The sequence below is a fragment of the Lynx canadensis genome, chromosome B4 (genome assembly GCF_007474595.2).
Source record: "Lynx canadensis isolate LIC74 chromosome B4, mLynCan4.pri.v2, whole genome shotgun sequence".
Lineage (NCBI taxonomy): Eukaryota > Metazoa > Chordata > Mammalia > Carnivora > Felidae > Lynx > Lynx canadensis.
The window spans coordinates 31,201,424-31,222,166 of record NC_044309.1 but is presented as its reverse complement, the minus strand read 5'-3'; the positions used below and the strand labels follow the sequence as shown (position 1 = coordinate 31,222,166).

Here is a 20,743-nt window from a genome sequence, read left to right as displayed (position 1 = left end):
TCCCCCCTTACAGACTCATCCTGTGCTTCATTCTTCCCACCCAGCTTTTTGGCCCCACCTCTCCCGGTGTTTCATCCCAGCAGATCCTGATTCTTCCCTTTTCTGCACAGCCTTCTATTGCTGCTCTTTTTACTCTGTGCTTGCTGTAGCCTACCATGCAATGATGGTACAGAGGCCACAAGTTTTCAAGTCCAGCCCTATGAGCTCATACCCCAGGAAATGGAACGAAACTGACAGCTACCTCTGAATAGCGATTTCCAGCAGTAGAAATGCATGTCCACACAGGACTTTGGATATTGATGTTTGTGTCTTTGCAAAGCTTCTTTTCTGTCCAGTACTTCACGTGTACTCTTATCAGTCAGTCATCACCCATTTCTTTGCGCACCTCTTGCATCTTGTGTCTTTTTTTTTTTATCAGTGAGCATATATCTGAGGGACTTCAGCTAGTGCTAGCGTCCGGAAATGAAGCCATTTAGGGAACGGGAGGCATTGAGCCAGTCTTCCCAGAGTGCACGCACATGCTGGACACGCAGATTTCCTGACTCTCTAACAGTTTTTAAGGTTCCACTGGGAATATTTGACACCAGGAGCTCTGAATCACTAATTTCAGGGATTTTTCCATTAATATTACCTTTTTATGAGGGGAAACTACTGAGTGAATTTAACTTATACTTTAACAATATTATATAGAAGTTAATTTCAGCCTTTCTGCATGAATAGTATTAAAGATTTCAATCTTGTGCAATATTCCATTTTGTTCATTTATTACACTTGGAAACATGTCACAGTTTGTGAAGTGACTTTTTTCCCCTCATAAATTACCACTTGCCTAAGTGTATTTCACTGTCTGACAGGACTGAATCAGGTCAGTTTTTAGGTGATGGCATTTTATATATAATGTTCTTTTTCCATAGAAAAAACAACAGCCTATTAATGATTTGTTTACTTGAAGTCTGTTTTTATTTCTGGCAACTTTGTTGTTAATTGTCTAATCAGATTTGTGTTTTAAAATAAACACTAATTTGACCAGTTTTTGAGCCTCTATTTCCCTCTCTTTTAGGTTAGTGTGTAGAAATGTAAGACCTGTTTTTAAATGTCTCAGCAATAGCCTCTTGTGCATTTGCTCTTATGCCTCTTCAGTAGTATGTGGTCTGTGGGGTGTCTTTTGTGTGAGAGTGATTTTTATTGTTTGAGCAGTTTCTAGCGTATGGGTCATTAAGACTTTTTCAGCATGTTCTATGATTTCAGAGATAAAACTATTGATGAGGAATGTGGACCCTACAGTGCTCACAGTCTAGATTGGTCTGCTCTCCAGTCTGTGAATACCCAGTGTCGTCATGTCTTGGCTTACAGTTTCCTATGGTAGCTCTTCTGGTACTGTTATTACTTTTTACATTTTCTTTCATTCCTTTGGTTATTCATATTATGTTTTAAATCTACTGTCTCCTGTCCAAGGTATTGACTATATTGACTTCCTCAGAGGAGAACAGGGTGATGTTCTGAGACCACGGTGCCCTCCCAGAGGTACCAGAGTGTCACTGCAGAGGTTCAGTCATGAACAGTGGAATCTGGAATTTAGGATTCCCCAGTGGTGGTTGGTATTCTGGTGCAGACACTCTTCTAAAAGATTATGGGAGCTTTTCAGGACCTTAAACAAGGAAATGTGATGATCAACGGGAAATAATGGATCCGTGCTATATTTCCTTATAATGTCTCGCAATAGTTTTTCTAATAATATCTTTAGAATATTGAATGCTTAATGATCTAATGAGCTAAGTCCTTATTCCTCATGACTCCTTCATAGGTTGATGGTATTTGAGACATATTGGTATAGAGAAGAAGTACTGTTCCACTCCATTACTCCTTCCCTAGATTGTGGGGGTGATTATTAATGTAGCCTTAGCTTTTCTCCAGATTTTCTTGTTTTGTAAATTTTTGAGTCTCTGTAGATTTGAAGACATAACACTCAGTGATTTAAATACTTTTTAATATATACTTCTGTATTTGAGGAGAGCAGTGAAAACTCCCTGAATATTTCAAATGTTTTTATGCTATCCTGAAGATCTATTTATTGGCTCCAATTTATGGAAATGTAGGTTTTAACTTGGGGATTGAACTGAATGGTGTAACTGGCACCATAGTGAATTCGTTTTGAAGAAGCTGGGATGGAGTATTTTTGGAACATTTCATTGTCCTTTTGTCTACAGAATGCCCTATACTTTCACTGTCATATTGTTTTTAAACACCAACAAAACACTGATGTAATTCGTGTACCTAAAACTGGTTAGGGTAATTGCCCAGCAGGTTTAGTATCTGTGAATGAAAAATGTTTTTGTGCCAATACCAACAAACTATTGAGCATTTTGAGTTAAGTGTGCTCAGATTTGGCTTTTTAAAACCTAAATATATTTTCAGGATACCACAAATTGGATATTAGTTTTTAAAATTGTTTTTCTTTAACACTGCTCCTTTTTAATATCTGTTGCTGTCCTTAGTCACATAAGACACCGGAAGAAACTCCTTCCATTGCATGGACTGTCTCAGAGCCTTTTCTGTAGCCCTGTTACAGGAAGTAGCCAGTGCTCTGTGTCCCACAGGCTCTGGGTTTGGTGTGCACAGAGATAGCATTCTCTGATAAGCCCCTTGGTCCAGTTCCCAGCCCTTAGCACTTTTTGTGTCTTGTTTCTGTGTTACAAGCTGTAATCTTACCCATCTTTACCTGTTTCTTCTCATACCGTTAGACTTCTCCAAGACCTACAGAGAAGAAATGTAGGAATGTATTTAAAGCAACTAGTTAGTCACATAGAGTTTTTCTAAATTGCTAAGTGGTATTTTTGCTGAACTTAATATTATTTTAAGCCCTGAGTATCCTGCCCAGTAATACACTTAGTCTTCAGAATAAACAGAACATGAGGCTTCCAATGAAGACGGCAACATCAGCCACCACTGGCTCTTGTGCTCACTGGCTTTGGGCCTGTTCTCTTGCTCAGCATTTACACCTACAGGCTCAGTCAGGTATGCTCATAAGAGCCTCACGAGTTTTATCACAGCTTCACAAAAGTTGGCATCACTATCACCTCCATTTTCTGGGTGAAGAGAAACTGAGGCGTAGAGAGGTAACTGGCCCGGTGCCACCCAGCTAGTTAGTGGTAGAGCTTGGATTTGAGCCAACATCTTGCAGACTTCAGATGCTGTCATCTTAGCTTTTTTCTGCCACCCTTCATTTGAAAAAGCCCACTTGTCCTTGAGGGCTGCACCTTGTTCTGTCCCTCAGCTCTTTTATGCCAGTTCACCTGCACTGACTTCTTTCTGTAGGCTCTCAGCGTTCAGATCCCTTCTGTATTTCGACACCTCCTAACACTGGCAGTTGTTGCTGTCTAAGATCATCTCCTAAAAGCTAACTTGTGTGGTGTGGTTGAAATTGTAATGCAGTTCCTCATGGAAATTGGGGTGTTTACCATCTCATGGCAGCCTGCTGAGTGCCTTCTGAAGCTGAGCATTTGTACTGAAAGGTAGCATTGCAGATGGCTATTTTGTTATTATTCTGTTAGATGTAAATGTTTAGGGAAGGCTGAGTTTATGTGAAAAGTGACACACAGATTGTGTCTCTTGGCACTTATCTTGTAGGTCTCCCTTTACAAGAAGACTTGTGGCTCTCCTTTTCCTTGATGTGGCCATCCTTGAGCCCTCTGGTTCTTGGCCATGGTGGAAGTTGTATGGTGGACAGTGTCATGTAGTGATTCTAGGTAAAGCCATTGGCTTCAAGTACACTTGGGCAGTTCTACCACTAGAAGTGGTGGTAGAACTTAACCCTGTGGGTTTCCAGTTTCCCTGGGTATTAAGTGGATATGATAGTAGTACTGTGTGTATTTTGAGGAATAAATAAAACAATGGGTAATAGGTCTAAACACAGTAGTGGTAACAAATGGTAGCTACTGCCATTAATATCACTCCATTGCTATTGCTGCTGCTATTATCATAATCACATTTTTTAATACCCAGGAATTTTGTGTTATGACTCTTATTTTTCTTCTAATCGATGTAAAGGGATTCCTTGTTTCTAGGTTTTAACTTTGAACACTTATGTAGCAAAATGGGAAGACAGAGCAGAAAAACAAACTGGAATACTGCAAGGTAAAAATAAAGAGAATTTGAGAATATTTAGAAGAGATTTATACTCTGCTAATATGTAACTTTGTGGTGTCAGAGTGATGTAATAGAATTTAAGAAATGTGTGTTGGTATTTAATTGAGTATCAGAAAATATGTTTTTTTTTTTTTAATTTTTTTTTAACGTTTATTTATTTTTGGGACAGAGAGAGACAGAGCATGAACGGGGGAGGGGCAGAGAGAGAGGGAGACACAGAATCGGAAACAGGCTCCAGGCTCCGAGCCATCAGCCCAGAGCCTGACGCGGGGCTCGAACTCACGGACCGCGAGATCGTGACCTGGCTGAAGTCGGACGCTTAACCGACTGCGCCACCCAGGCGCCCCCAGAAAATATGTTTTTAATAGTCTCTTTTATTATCTTAAAGCAGGGGTTTGTGAATCTGCTGAAACTATATCCAGACTTCAGTGCCTCTATGCATTTTTTTCTGTGGAGAAGGTTCATGGCTTTGTGTGTCACACAATTCTTGGCACATACTAGGCCACAGGGTATGAAAGAATAAGTGTAAATGAAACAGGTGATGAATGGTAGCCTTCTAAGCAGGTGCAAAGTTCTTTATCAGAAATAGTACCATAAGACAGGTAGAAACCAGAGACCAGAGGGGTCAGGGGTTATAACAACAGGAGTTGGCTCTTATTTTGCATTAATCTACTGTTTCCTGAAATTCTAGGCTCAGCCTGTTTCAAACATACATTTGGCTTCACAGATCAATTACATCTGGATCATAGAGGATTGAAAAGTAGGAGGACTCTGGCATGGGGAATTGGTATTCCTTGAACTAATATACAAGCCACAATATCTCTCTCTTTTTGTAGGCTGTGAAAAGAGCTTGATTTTCTGGATATAAGCAAAAGTGTGAGGTTAGGGGATGATGCCCAGAGGGCTTGTAATACACTAGCTACTTGTAGTAACATGCCTACACTTTTCAGAGGGATTGCAAAATATATAGAATAAGTGATATTAATTCAACATGTGTTTATTGGGGCACCTTTTAGGCAGGAGCAAAAGATTAATGAAATTGACCCTTTCACAAGAAACTCAAGAACTGGTTACAGAATCCTCATCTGTTAAGCTTATTGTTGTAAAGATGAATTAATCTGCTCAGTGTTATTTGAACAAATATTTGATTGTCTATTCACCTCGTCAGCGGACTAAAACTTAAGTTTCTTCATATTTTAAAATATCTCCTATTATTGAAATTATTTTTAGTATTGGTGTGAAATAACTTTAGGTCCCACGTTGAAAATATGTATTGATCTAACCTTCCTGAGAATCTTTTAATATACCTCCTTGATAATATTTAGCTACTACTGGTTCCTACTCCATCATGCTTTTACCCTCCCAGTTTTGGTCTTCCCAGATTTCTTCAAAGGTGGAATTGGAGGGAGGGAAGAGAAACCTGCAGTCTCAGCTTTATTCAGGCTTTGGTCCTGACTTCTGCACATGCTCCATGTTCAGAATGGGATCCTTAACTAAACTCATGGCGTCAGCTACCACTACGTGCTGGCATTGCCCATTTATATTTTTTTTAGCCAAGAACTCCCCTTGGCACCACAGACTCCCGTTTCCATTTGTCTTCTGGGAAGTGGATACTGGAGCTAGGATAGTTTCACCTCTAAGTGAATGCATCACTTTTCATCCCAGACTTCTTTGTCCTTGTCCTTGCTCTCTGTCCAGTCACCCAAGCCACAAACCTAAACATTTCAGATTGATCCCCTCTTTCACAGTACCAGCCCCAGCATGTACCAAATCATTTTAAGTAAGTCTCAATTCTGCATTAAAAAAAATTTTTTTTAACGTTTTTATTTATTATTTTTGAGAGACAGAGAGAGAGCATGAGCAAGGGAGGGGCAGAGAGAGAGGGAGACACAGAATCTGAAGCAGGCTCCAGGCTCTGAGCTGTCAGCACAGAGCCCGATGCGGGGCTCAAACCCACAGTCTGTGAGATCATGATCTGAGCCGAAGTTGGACGCTTAACGGACTGAGCCACCCAGGCGCCCCTCAATTCTGCATTTTAATAATTATACTTTTTATTTCTCTTGTCACTCCACCACCTTTCTGTTAGTCTACCCGTCATGACTTCTTCATTGTTGGACCAAGGAGCTTTGTTTACCTTCTCGTCCTTTCTTCATAGTCCTTGAAACCTGCAGAATGAATGCAAATTAAACTGGTGTGCATGTAAGGATGCCCCACAGTTTTCAGGGTACAGTTCATGTGGTTTAACTTCATCCCAGTGCCCTTCATTTCCTCTGTTGATAGCCTCAGTCTCTTGAAACTCTCTCAAATAATAATAATACGTAACATGTCTTGAGTACTTGCTATTTGCAAACTGTTCTGTGCAGTTTGTCAGAATTAAATAGGGTATGTAACAACCCTATCAGTGCTGAGACCCAGAATGTTCACACTGCCCAAGGTCGGGGCTCCTGGGTGGCTCACTTGGTTAAATGCCCCTCTTGATTTAGGCTCAGGTCATTATCTCACAGTTTGTGGGATGGAGCCCTGCGTGGGGCTCTGTGCTGACAGGGTGGAGCCTCCTTGAGATTCTCTCTCTCTCTGTCTCTCTCTCTCTCTCTCTCTCTCTCACTCTCTCTTTCTCTCTGCCCCTCACCAGCATGTGCACATGTACACTCATGTGTGTGCTCTCTCTCTCTCAAAATAAATAAACAAAAATAAATAAAAATAAAAAAGGATCTCCCCAGGATCATACAAGTGGTGAATCACCTCTCTGAGCCTTACTAATTTTGGGGAGCCAATTCAAAATTCACAGCCTTATGGTAATGAAACGAGTGGAGAGCACTGCAAACAACAGCTTAAACAGGACTCCACTTCCACTGTTCGGGGCACGGATGGTGTCGTTTTCTGTGTGTGAGCAGTAAGCGAAAGGAAAGCAGAGGCTTTGGCATTCCTCAGAATAGGTTTTCCACAAAAACGAAGGTTTCCAAGCTCTTTGGCCTTGACTACCTACATCTGTCAGATGGTACTAGATTTCAAAGGATTTGCATTAAGTTTCAGTATTAAACTTCTGTGTGAATTGGGAAAATGTCTAACTTGCTATTTCTTTTGTCTGTCAAATCTGAGGGAGAAGGGATTGACATACAATTAGTATTTATTCTGTGTTCACTTAAAAAAAATTGCTGAAACAGGTTATACTAATGAAGAGTTGTTATAAAGAATTTCATTATTTAGTTACTTTTTGAATAAACCTGCCAGTTAGTTTATTAAAACCAACTCATTAAAATGAGCCTAATTTAATCAGCATTGTGTTGCATACTGAAGATAATTTAGGCTAATGTCAAGGACACCTTTATCTCTCCTTTGTAGAAGGTATTGAAATAATGAGTGTAGCAAAAAGGAGTCAGAAAATGTTTGAAGTTTTTCATCTCTGCCTCTGGGTGGATATTTAAAAATCACACTTATCCTTTTTGCATGCAAATTAAACTGAAAGGCATTTTGTAATGTAACATTAACGTTATATTTTACAAAACAAATTTATTGAACTTTGATCTTTTGCTAATATTCGCTTGTGGTTGTCAGAATGAATAGTGACTTCTTATTATGTATCAGTGTAAACTGAACTTTCATTCAGAACTTTGAGGGAACAGAAGTAGTGGGATTTTATGCACCTTCACTGGAAAATAAATCACTGTTAAACAGCAACTCCCATTTCTTCTAGCTTGCTTTTCCTAGGGCACTGTTTTTCTCCCTAGATCCCCAGCTCCCCAAAGTCTTAATAGAGTCATCTGAATTCCTTTCTTCCTTTACTTCAGTTAGAGTCGCTTTTTTCTGATGATGCTCTTAGATGGAAGCTGAGACATCAGTGGGGGTCTCCTTCAAATTGTGAAGTCAGCAGGTAAGGGATTACTGACCCCCCCATGAGTTCCCTATACAAATGGCAAGTTGCCTTGGAAACAAGGCCGGTTATTTGAGTAGGAACATTATCTTGTCTTTAAATGCCAGAGAGGGTGACTTACCTGCCTCTGTTGCACCTTCTCCAGGTAGAAAACTGTGTTGAGATGTTTTCTGCATCACTTGACTGGAGCCACAGCCAAATTTTCTTTTCTTGTGCTTTTAATTTTAAACATGATTTGCAAAATTTAGAACTGAGGAAGTGATCCTTCAAATTTCTATTTTAGGATGGGAAGTTTTCCACTACTGATTGCCAAAAAAAAAAAAAAAAAAAATAATAATGAAGTGTTATATATAGTTCACAAGATTTGACTGGCAAAAAATTTTAGTGATGAGTCATTTGTCATATGTTCAACAATAGAATCAGTGATGGGTTGATTAGGGAAAGGATGTGATTGTGTAAGTTCTGTGAGATGGTGTTACTTGATGAAAGACTGACTTTGGCTGATTGCTCCTGTGTGCCAGAAAGTACCTGGTACAAACTCCAGCACAGAGCTGTATGGTGCGAGTTGCTAGGAGAATGCAGTAACAACTGCAGGCTTCCACAGGACTACTCCTTTTCTCTGATGTAAACATTTGTATTTTGTTAGTTGTATGGTGGAAGGAGGAGTGGTTTGGGCACATTGAGACAAGGTTTTCAGGTCAACGGAATAGGCCCTGGCTTAATGTACCTGGCTGGCTGAGGAGGTAAAACTAAAAGGCACCTTCGTAACCAAAGGGCCCAACTGTGCTTTGGTGGACTCACCAAATGGAGGCAGAAATACAGATGCACAAGAGAGTAGGGCATAAGCTCTTACTTTTTAAGACTCTGTGATCCTACCCAGTGGAATTATGGTGCTGTGTTTCTGGGCCGAGGAATCACATCGGCAGCTTCTTATCCATTAGGCGTCTGGGTCAGGAATTGGGGGGGAGTTGAGGATGGTGACATAGACAGTCATAGACTCTGGGTTTGGAGTTCTCTCTTGTCCAAGAGAGAAGAGGCAGGATTGAAATGCAAGAGAGGCTAATGTCCGGGAGGAGACAAGAGCCCCAGTTAGGGTCCTTGCTCTGTTTTTATTAGGATCAGAAGGCTTACAAGCATGATGGACATGCACAAAGAGACAATGAAACCTTGAAGATTAACTCATGGCCGTGGGGGAAAGGGGGTTTTGAAGATATGCGGTGTTAGGGTTTTGGGTCAATACAAAACACAATTCTGGTGCTGGGTGGAAGGTTGTTTACAGCAGGCATGAGGTCCCACCTTTGTTTACCTAAACTGGTCTAGGGGACAAGAAAGACCCGAGTGTGCTACCTCAGGGTCAACAAGGCACCTTTCTTTTGCTGATTAGCTCAGCTCTGGGCAACTTTGCCCTGCTCCTGTCTATAGCCCTGTTTACCTGTTTTTTGTCTTTCCTTCTAGTGAAAGCAGCTCTCTACTATTGTACTAAATTGGAAGGTGCTTCCACCCTTAAATCTTGTTTACCTAATCTTAAATGTTTTCATCCTGAGATTTCCTATTCCTATACCTGGGGGCCTTTGCCCTGTTTACCTAATCTTGTTTACCCAAGCTTGGGTGTGTTCATCCTGTGGCTTTCTAATTCTTTATGCCTTGTTAACCCATCTGTGCAAGTTCAGGGAATTCCTAAGCTTATTCCCCACAATAGACTTGGGAGTGAAGGAGGCAATGGCACATCTTTGTGGGACCAGGATTGGACGTATCATTTTCTCATTAAAGCTCAAATAACATCACAATTGGTGCTGTGGCTTATGGTAATGTATCTTTTGATTACAGTTCAGAGCAAGACATTGAAAGGCTATGTGTGTATGGTTTTGGCTTGTCTCCTTATGCCGCATTTCCTCCATGTTTGACTTTGTTTAATAAAACCTTTATTTTTTAAAATTTAGATCCCCACATCCCAGATCATGGCATTCATAGTAGACATTACTCTTGAGGAAGTCTGTCATTTCCTGTTCATTAATGCAGCTGTTCCTATTATTCCTGAATAGCTATTTTTGAATCAATATGTAACACGTATTAGTAGTTACGCATTAAATTGTGTACAGATTAAAACACCTTGTTGTTGAATCTTACTTCCACATCTTACTTTCCATATAGGTTGGAAGACTGGGAGAGGGGCACTGTGGGGAAGGCTCAATAGATGAGCTGCCTCTAAAATCTCAAGCTGTGGAGCTGGAAGTTTGGGTGGATTTGAGGACCCCTGGCTCTTTGCCATTCTTAGCTTAGCCAGAAGAAAAGTGGCTAGCTTTCAGCATGCACATGTCATTTTAGCATTCCTTTCAAAGCTGTAGGTCTTTTTTTTTTTTTTCATCAGATAAAATATACTTAATTCTTGAAATGCTGATGAGGCACGGAATTAATCTTGCGAATATAACATTTAAAGTTTTTCAGTGGCGAGCTTGAGATTATCCTGCAGTGAGTTAGTTTTCATTGGTATAGTTTGTATTACTATTATAAAACATCATTGGCTCAAATATATTCTTTTACTATTGTTCTGCTTACTCAACCAGTAAAACAGTAGCTCTATTTAAATGAGCTTTTAATGAACCATGATAGCAAGTAAGGCTCAGAGAATGACTAAGGATTTAGTATTGTCTCTATGTCATTAAAGTAAGTTCAGTCATGAGGAAGTTTACAAATTGATTTAATAGTTTTTCCTTCATGTCTACATAATAATTAGTTATTACATCATTACATTTAATTCTGAGGTTCATATGGCTTCTTTCCCAGTTTTACCCACCATCATCTCTTTGAGCAAAAGCTGCATGTGTTCATGATAAAGTCACAACAAATGCCACCTCCTCCAGTTTGGAGTCAACCTATCTACATGTGATTAACCAATTTCAGAGTTATTTTCTTCTATCTTACTGTGCAATCTTACTTTTTATTAACACTTAAACAGTAGTGTAATGTAGTTGTAACTTCATGGATGGGTACAAACAGAGCACTGGCACTTGGTGATGGGGATGGGAGGGAGAGGGGTTTACATTATATCTGACAAGTGGCAAGAGCTTATGACTACAGTATTTGCATATTTTCATTGTGGTTTGTGGTTGACATACTCAAGGCTATTAGTTGAACATTACTCTTAAATTGGGAATCTAATTACTCTGAAGGCTTAGTGGGTGATAGAGTGTATAATCCTGAGGGACAGCAGAATTAAATCCCAGCTCTGAAATGTAAGCTGGCGAGTATCATAGCTGAATGTTTCACTGAGATTTCCAGATGAAGCATAGTGCCTTTTTAGGTATCTGTGACTTTCTTAAAGGATGCTATTAGCTCTTGTGGGACAGGTAACCTTTCAGCGCGGACAGGTAGGGGTGTGTGATGGTGTTGGTCTTCTTGATTGTTCAGGTAGCAATGGGAATGTGTTGCCCTCCTCTATGTGATACATTGTTTAAAACAGCACTATTAAATATTTATCTAAATAGATTACCTTCTAATGTGTAGATTACATACAGTGCTAATCTGTATACTCATGCTAGTATCTGTTTTTCTTTTATATATGTGCTATAGGTTATTAAATGTGCTTTATGGGAAACAACTGTAAATGAAGGTTTTTGTTTATTTGTTTCATTTTTAAAGGCATGGGTAAAGGGGAGTTCAGGAACCCAAGTACTTGATCTATTTTTACCATGTTTTAAAAAAGTACATGCCTGAGTTAAAGGGGGTGGGGAAATTGGAATTATTGATATGTGTCATCCTAATTATAGAAATTCACAGGTTGACCTGCAGGAAAGAAAAGTCGTTTTTGGAATATGGGAGCTTAGAATTGTATATTTTGAAACACTATTACTTCAGTCAGAAAATACATGTGTCTTTAATCACTTGATTTTTATTATTAATTTTTAGAAACTTACTGCATTGTGCTATAGCTCTCACATTTGCACTGCATTTTCTTTCTGTTACATTTATTATTTTAGCCAGATTTGCCCATGAAACCTCCCTGCCATTGCTCAGAGTTATGTGTTACCTCATTATTTTGGGGCATCATCATCATCATCATCACGAAAGTACTGTGTCAGGAAAAATATTGAAAAATGTGGGAAACGTGGATAATTCCCCACCAGAGGCACAATCAAGTGCATTTCCTCTTTTGTGTTTCTTGCTGATTTTTTTTTTTTTTTTTTTTTTGAGGGAAGGAGAGAAAGAGCAAGGGAGGGGCAGAGGGAGAGGGAGAGAGAATCTTAAGCAGGCTCCACGCCCTGTGCAGACCTCATGCAGGGTTCTATCTCATAGTAGTGAGATCATGACCTGAGCCAAAATCAAGTCATGACCTGAGCTGAAATCAAGAGTCTGATGCTTAACTGAGTGGGCCACCCAAGTCCCCAGCTGATTTTGTTTTGGTACTATAAACCAAAGGATTCCATGGAGTCTGGCTTACTCACTGAAGCCACTCATGTTCCATAGGTGAAGAGAGAGTCTTATAGACATCTTCAAGTTCATTGTGGTTTTAGTATTTTTCCACATGCTTTGGATTTTCTCCAGGGCTAAAAATGTGATGCCTTTCTGAGGAATTACAAGTCTTTATTTCAAAGCCAAATAGTTTGGTGTATTATTGTATTGTTGTATTAATGTTGAGTATACAAAGGACATTAGTGAGACCCATAACAATCAACTTCCTCTGGGTATGTTCAGCCTGTATGTGAAAGAAACCAACAGAGGCAAAAGGAGAGATAATTCAAAGGCTGTGGCGGTGAAGTGGCTTCTGAGGCTGTGTGGGGTCTGAACTTAGAGGGTTTTGAGACCTCACGTAGACAGCTACTTGACTTAAGTCACCTGCCATTTTCCTGTAGGAAGACAGAATCTGTAAGATCTTTGGATTCTTTTAAAAAAGCTTGTCTGATTAAAACTGAGTGATGATATCACCAGCATGGAATGGTTTAAAATTATCTTGCTTTCCTTCAGATATGTTCAGACAGTTTTAGGTAGTGGTATTAAAATTATGTTAATTTGGTAAGTTGGGTTATTACCTTTGGTGAATCAAGAATGAACAGAATCCTATTCAAAGACTCATACATGATTCTAGTCTGCAGCTTCCCAGTGGGTGTGCTGTCAATATGTTATATGTTCCAGGGGCAGGAGGTTTGTGAGAAAAAAAGGATCTTTGAAGTTGGATAGATTTTATTTCCAGTTCTCAGATTCATTCTGTACTTATTTGTAGTTAAATTCTGGTCATATTAATCTCTCTGAATCGTAGGTTTCTTTTCTGTGGAATGAAGTCTAAAAGCGGCCCCATTTTTGTGTGAGGAGTTGAGGGGAGGATGTAGGGCACCTGCAAAGAAATGCATTGTGTGGTTATTGTGATGTTGTGATGTTGAATTGTTCTAGCAAGGATTCTCCTTTCCATTTCTTGTTTTTTGTTTGCTTGTTTGTTTTGGTTTTTGGTTTTTTGGTATGTGTGGGTATTTCCCCTCCTCTTATTGTTGGTGTGTGGTAGAGCTTTGCCTCAGTCTTCAGTGACTCTTGAAACTGATCCTCAGGGCCACCTGGGTGGCTCAGTTGGTTAAGCATCCAACTTCGGCTCAGGTCATGATCTCATGGTTCATGGGTTCGGGCCCCACGTCGGGCTCTGTGCTGACAGCTCAGGGCCTGGAGCCTTTTTTGAATTCTGTGTCTCCTTCTCTCTCTGCCCCTCCCCTGCTCACACTCTGTCTCTCTCTCAAAAATAAATAAAGATTAAAAAAAGTTAAAAAAAAAGAAGAGAACTTTTATTTATTTATTTTTTATTTTTAATTTTTTTTTAATGTTTGTTTATTTTTGACAGAGAGAGAGAGAGAGAGAGAGACAGACAGACAGAGCATGATCATGGGAGGGGCAGAGAGAGGAAGACAAAGAATCCGAAGCAGGCTCCTGGCTCTGAGCTGTTAGCACAGAGCCTGATGTGGGGCTTGAACTCACGAACTGTGAGATCATGACCTGAGCCCAAGTCAGAGGCTTAACCGACTGAGCTAACCAGGTACCCCAAAGAAGAGAAAGTTCTACACAGAGTGGGGCGCCTGGGTGGCTCAGTCGGTCAAGTGTCCAACTTCGGCTCAGGTCATGATCTCGTGGTTCATGAGTTTGGGCCCCGCGTTGGGCTTTGTGCTGACAGCTCAGAGCCTGGAGCCTGCTTTGGATTCTGTGTCTCCCTCTCTCTCTGCCCCTCCCCCACTTGCATGAGCATTCTCTCTCTCTCTAAAAAATAAATAAACATTAAAAAAATTAAAAAAAATGATCCTCAAATTTACAAAAGTATGTATTTATCAACCAACACAGTGTAACTTAATAATAGCTAGTGGTGAATGTGTGCTTGTGTTCTGACAGTGGGTATACCTTATCTCTTTATTTGTCGTAACACATCTAGGGGGATAGGCAAAGGCACTGTACTAATTTCCTATTGCTGCTGTGACAAATTACTAGAAACTCGTGGCTTAAAACATCACAAATTGACCAACTCACAGTTCTGTAGGGTAGAAGTCTGACATGGATCTCACTGGGCTAAAATCAAGGCGTGAGCAGAGCTCTGATCATTTCCAGAGGTCCTAGGAGAGAATCCATTTTTTTGCTTTCCAGAGGCTTCTTTCTTACATTCCTTAGCTTATGGCTTCCTTTCTTCATTAAAAAAAAAAAAAATTTTTTTAACGTTTATTTATTTTTGAGACCGAGAGAGACAGAGCATGAACGGGGGAGGGTCAGAGAGAGGGAGACACAGAATCTGAAACAGGCTGTAGGCTCTGAACTGTCAGCACAGAGCCCGACGCGGGGGCTCGAACTCACGGACCGCGAGATCATGACCTGAGCCGAAGTTGGCCGCTTAACCGACTGAGCCACCCAGGCGCCCCCCTTTCTTCATTTTAAAAGCCAGCAATGTAGCGTCTATCTAACCATTGTCACATCTCTCTCTGACCAGAGTTGGGAAAGTTTTTCTACTTTACTAGATTTGTATGATTACCCCCTTCTCAGGATAATCCAGGATAATCTCTCCAGTTTAAGGTCCTTCATCTGAATCATATTTTATTCTCTTTATTTACTTTTAGAGAATGAGAGAGCAATTGACAGAGGGGCAGAGAGAGAGAGAGGGAGAGAGAGAATCCCAGGCAGGCTTCGTGCTGTTAGCATGGACCGGATGTGGTCTCAATCCAGGAGAACATGACCTGAGCTGAAATCAAGACTTGAATGCTTAACCGACAGAGCCACCCAGGTGCCCCTGAATCATATTTTAAAGTCCCTTTTGCCATGGAAGGTTAACATCCACTGGTTCTTGGGTTTGGGGCATGGGCAACAAGGGGCATTATTCTGTCTACCACAACCACCATTCTCTTTTTCAATATGAGGACCATAAGGCTTAGAGATAGTTGAGGCCAGTGGATTTACCAACACCCACCGACAAAATAAGATCAGAGCTAGTTTGGAATGGAAGTCTCTTTGATTCTGAATCCTGTGCTCTTAGCCTCTTTGTTACATGCAGTTCTGGGCTCTCAGCACATGATTGTACCTTAACATTAAAGGGGGTTTATAGGTGTTTGCCTGTGCAGTTTTAAAAACAGTTTGGAGGATTCTAATGTTTCTGAGTTAAAATGATTTGTCCTGAGGTAGGTGAGGAATGTATGGCCAAGTTTGGAGTTTATTTGTCTGTGGGTTTATCCTGAAGTGTGGGTGTTACCCTAAATTCAGCATGTCTGTTTTTATGGAGACTTGACTGATGAATGGATCAGAAGAAAGATTAAGCCATAACTATTGAAAGTAAAAATGAACTTTCAAAACTGATCTACTTCATGGACAGCAGCAAAGATTCCATCTGTTAAAATATGGGTATGAGTCATGTTTCACAAATTTAAAAGCAGACATTTCCTTAATTTTTTGAAGGGCATGATAGAGATTTTTAATATGTGATGTTTTGTGAAGGTCTCGTTTTCTTTTGCTCTGCTACTATATGCATTCTTGCAGAGTAGATTTTCTAAAATTATATACCCTTCCCAATTTAACACAAAATTACTTCATATCCGCACCTGGCACTTAAATTTTGGTTTAAAAGAAAGCTGTGGAAATTGTATGTTATTGGCATATTGCAAATCACCAACTGTGATTCTGCCACTGAAATTCAAACAGCATTTGTTCGTGACACAGTCCAGATTTCCTAATACTTGTGTTTTCTAAAAATGCGGGAGATAATTATTGAAACTAATATACATGTATAAGTTCTTCCATGTGTGGCATTTAAAGACTCGTTCTTTGTAATTTGCAATCTCCATTTTCAGTTTGCAGAAAGGACTTGATTCTTCAGAGAACACACCATTGTAAAAAGTTAATAACAAAACTTGAATTTCATTTGCTTCCAATTAAACACCAAATGTCAGAGCTTAATATCTTCAAAATGCATATTAAGCCACACACCTTGTGAGAAGTCTTATGATATTAAAATCAAGGATGAAAATTCAGAATCTCAGTGAAGAGCTTAAAATGGATATCATTAGTTTATCAGGGTTGCTGAGGTACCTTGACTTTTAACTTTATTTTGCAAGTTCAAAATTATAAATGGGATGTTACTGGATGGATGAGCATTCTAGTGCAGGGTTATCAAATTATGGCCTGTGGGCCAAATTTGGTCCACCACCTGCTTTGTAAACAAAGTTTTATTTAAACCTATTTTATTTAAACCATGCTCATTTATTTATGTATTGCCAGTGGCTGTTTTTATGCTACAAAGGCAAAGTAGAATAGTTGTGAGGGAGGCTGCATGGATTGCACAGCTCCAAAAATATTTACTATCTAGATCTTTCAATAGTTTACTGACCCCTGATTTAGTAGAATGTGTGTGTTACTAATCCTGGGAGATTCTTGCCAGTCAGTGTCAGATAAATAGGCTGATTTTATTTCTGTATATGGAAACTTCAGTGTATACATACAAACACCTTTCCATTTTTTTTAACTGCTAAGGATTTCTTTTCCCGTTTATATTGCTTATTGTAAGGTTGAGTGGTCCAACTATTTGTCCTACTTTAATTTCTTCTTACCACTTAACCTCCCTCCACGTTGTTTAATCAGCTAATTATATATGATGCCACAGCAGGGTTCTGAGCTTCATGTTTGTTTACATGTCTCTGTGACCTTAGGTTTTCTTTTTTTGTCTTATGAATTAATTGATGGTATATAAATGTTCATGGAAATAGCATTTGCTCAAAATGACAATAGTCTCTCAGAAATAAAGATTGGAATGATTAAGTATTTACCATGGTCTGTAAATTCCTCTTACTGTCATTTAACTGATAGGACTATTCACATTGGAAAAGCTTGAATTGGAGGTAGAAGGAGAGGGGATTTTGGGGGTCAGTCATGGTTCCACTTTCCTTGGAAGCCAAGGTTAGTTTGCAAGCATAGAATTGTAGTGTGAATGACCAAGAAGGTACGACTGGTCCTTAGATCTTCATTACTCTGAGATTTTCAAGGACTGCCACTGTTTCGTGATAAAAAGAAATAGATTGAATTTTAATTTTCATGGTACTTTGTAATGCTGTATTATGATATTGTAGTTTTGAAATAATTTTATATTTGAGAAAAATTGCAAAAATAGTATAGACTGTTTCCACATACCCTTCATTCGCCTCTAATGTAATAGTGGACATAACTGTAGGACAATTACCAAAGGTAGGAAACTAGTAACATTGAGTCAATACTGTCTGTAGCCCTCATCTGAATTTTGTCTTTTTTTTTTTTTATAAATGTATGATTTATAAATGTATGATTTTATAAATATATGATTTATAAATGTATGATTTATACATGTATGACTTTTTTTTAATGTTTTTTAATTTTTGAGAGAGAGAGAGCACAAACAGGGGAGGGGCAGAGAGAGAGGGGGAGGGGGACAGAAGATCCAAAGCAGACTCCATGCTGACAGCAGCAAGCCCATTGAGGGGCTCAAACTCACAAACCTTGAGATCATGACCTGAGCTGAAGTAGGACACTCAACCGACTGAGCCATCCATGCACCTCTTGTCTCTTTTCTACTAATGTCCTTTTTGTAGCCCAGGATCCAGACAAGGACCGCACACTGCTCTGTCTCTTCCAACTTCCACAATTTCATAAGCTTTTCGTTGACTTTCATGACTTTAATATTTTTAAAGAGTTATTTTATACAAGGCCCCTTGAGTTGGATATATCTGATGTTTTCTGATGATTAGATCAAAGATACACATTTTCAGCAGGAACCACACAGAAGTAATTTTATATCCTTCTCTGCATTTTATCAGAGGGTGATATGACTTATTACTGGTGATGTTAACCTTGGTAAAGTGGTTTCTGCAAGTTTCTCCCCTGCAAAGATACTATTTTTCTCTTTTTAATTAAAAAGTATTTTGTGGGGAGATACTTTGAGATCTGCAAATATCCTGTTTCTCATCATATTCTCACCCAGTAGTTTTAGCTTCCATTGGTGATCTCGCCTGCAACAACTATTGCTGTGGAGATTGCTTGGTGATTTCTTCTATTTCCATCATTTCTTCTATAACTATTAATTGCAACACTATGGTGTGGAAGAGCTGTCTATTTTCCACCATTAATGATTTCTTCAAAGATTTACTTATATCATCATGGATTCACACATATTTAGTTTATTTTGGGGCTAAAATCTAACTGTATTATTATTTACTTGTTTACAGGTTGTCTCAGCTTTGGCCATTGGGACTTCTTTCTGGTTGGCACCTGATTTTTTTTGTTTTAAACTATGTTTTTTTATTTCTTAGAGTCAGAGAGACAGAGCGTGAGTGGGGGAGGGGCAGAGAGAGCGGGGGACACAGAAACCAAAGCAGGTTCCAGGCTCTGAGCTGTCAGCACAGAGCCCGATGTGGGGCTCAAACTCATGAACTCTGAGATCACGACTTGAGCCAAAGTTGAACACTCAATCTACTGAGCCACCCAGACACCGTCCCTTTCTTTTTTTACGTTTATTTATTTGTTTTGAGAGAGAGAGTGTCAACGAGGGAGGGGCAGAGAGAGAGGGAGAGAGAAAGAGAATCCCAGGCAGGCTTCATGCTGTCAGCACAGAGGCCAGTGCGGGTCTCAAATGCACAGAATCATGAGATTTAGACCTGAGCCAAAACCAAGAGTCAGACGTTTAACCGACTGAGCCACCCAGACGTCCCACACCTGATTCCCTTTGATGTGCCTCCTTCACTTTTGAGTACTGCTTTACTTTTTAGCATTGCCAAGGTGTTCCGGACCCATCTATCATTTTCTCTGCCCCAACCCTGGAATCAGCTATTTTTCTAGGGAGCCCTTGTTCATTTATTGGAAAATGGTATCAGAGGCCAAGATTCAGGCACTTGTGTTCCTTCACACTGGGTGTGATCGCTTCTAGGACCTCTCAGTGGGCAGGGCTAAGAACCACACATGCATTAACATTCATCTATCCCTATCTTGTCAGTCTACCTGCCCGCTTACAAAACCACATATTTATATTGATGCCTGTAATTTCAATCTAACATCACAGAATTTATTTCCTTATTTGTAATTTCTGTTTCTGACAGTGAGAATTTTGACTTTCATTATTCAAAATATTTTTCTTTCTTATTCATTACTCGTGTGTGTGTGTGTCTGTCTGTCTAATAGTGTGAGAATTTGTAAGCCATGCACTTGTGAGAAACAAATTTATGTGAAAGTTGTTTTTTTCTCTAACCTTAGATTAAGCAGTGAAAATAGTTTTCTAAAATTACTTAATTCTTTTCTCTCCTACCTCCTTCATTGTTCCTATTTTCTTTCTTTCAACCCTGTTCTTAGTAACTTCTGGGCGATAACTGTCTTTTATCCTTCCTATATTTCTTATGCACACATGGGCAGACACATGTATAATTTTTAATACTCTTTCCTACTGAGTGAAAGGTACCTTCTACCTTTTGCTGTATATACAGTACTATATATCATACATATGCATTACATATAAAAATCCATTTTCTTTTCCTCTTAGTATATCATTTACAAAAAGATTTAAATCGACCCTATTTCCTTTAGCATTCTGTGATATAAAACCATTTTATTATTTTTCATCCTTAGAGTTTTGGATTTGAAATGCACAACTGAGAAATAAAAAAGTAAACCATCAAAACTCAGGGAAAGACTGTTTCTTTGAAGTTTGGCTTCCTAAGACATAACATTTCTGGGTGCTTAGATAGCAGTATTTCTCCTCTCGATTTATGTCCAATGTGGTATAAGTTTTTGGTAGCAATTATAAATGCCTTTGTTTATAAATGGAAATTTACCTTCCATTTCTAGCTGGTGGCAGTGTTTGATGAGCAAGATCCACATCATGGAGGTGACGGCACCAGTGCCAGCTCCACGGGCACCCAGAGTCCAGAGGTATTTGGCAGTGAGCTGGGCACCAGCAGTGTCTCCGCCTTTCAGCCTTACCAAGCGACAAGCGAGATTGAAGTGACACCTTCAGTCCTTCGTGCAAGTAAGTGAAGGCTCTTTCTTCTCTGCATGTTTCATCGTAATTTGCAGGGATGCCAACTCTTGTTATCCAGCCATGCTCCTGTGAATGGAGTTTATTATCTGTTTTTATCAAAACTGATTAAGTTTAGGACCTGGGCAAATGTCTTTTGCTGGAGAGGTAGTCAAGATTCTTCACACATTAATATATTAGGCTTATTTTACTTTAGACTGGTAGACTTTTAATCGCTCACCCAAGGTAAGTAA

The 20,743-nt window shown here is 39.5% G+C and overlaps 1 protein-coding gene across 14 annotated transcripts in view; it reads left to right on the top strand.

Moving 5' to 3' along the window:
• The window catches only part of PARD3 (par-3 family cell polarity regulator), a 670,780-nt gene that overhangs the window by 250,806 nt on the left and 399,231 nt on the right, over window positions 1-20,743 (top strand). For all 14 annotated transcript variants that reach the window (XM_030321422.1, XM_030321420.1, XM_030321421.1 and 11 more), the window contains exon 3: window positions 20,321-20,501. In XM_030321422.1, coding sequence (XP_030177282.1) covers window positions 20,321-20,501 — 181 coding nt within the window. The remainder of the gene's footprint in view (window positions 1-20,320; window positions 20,502-20,743) is intronic.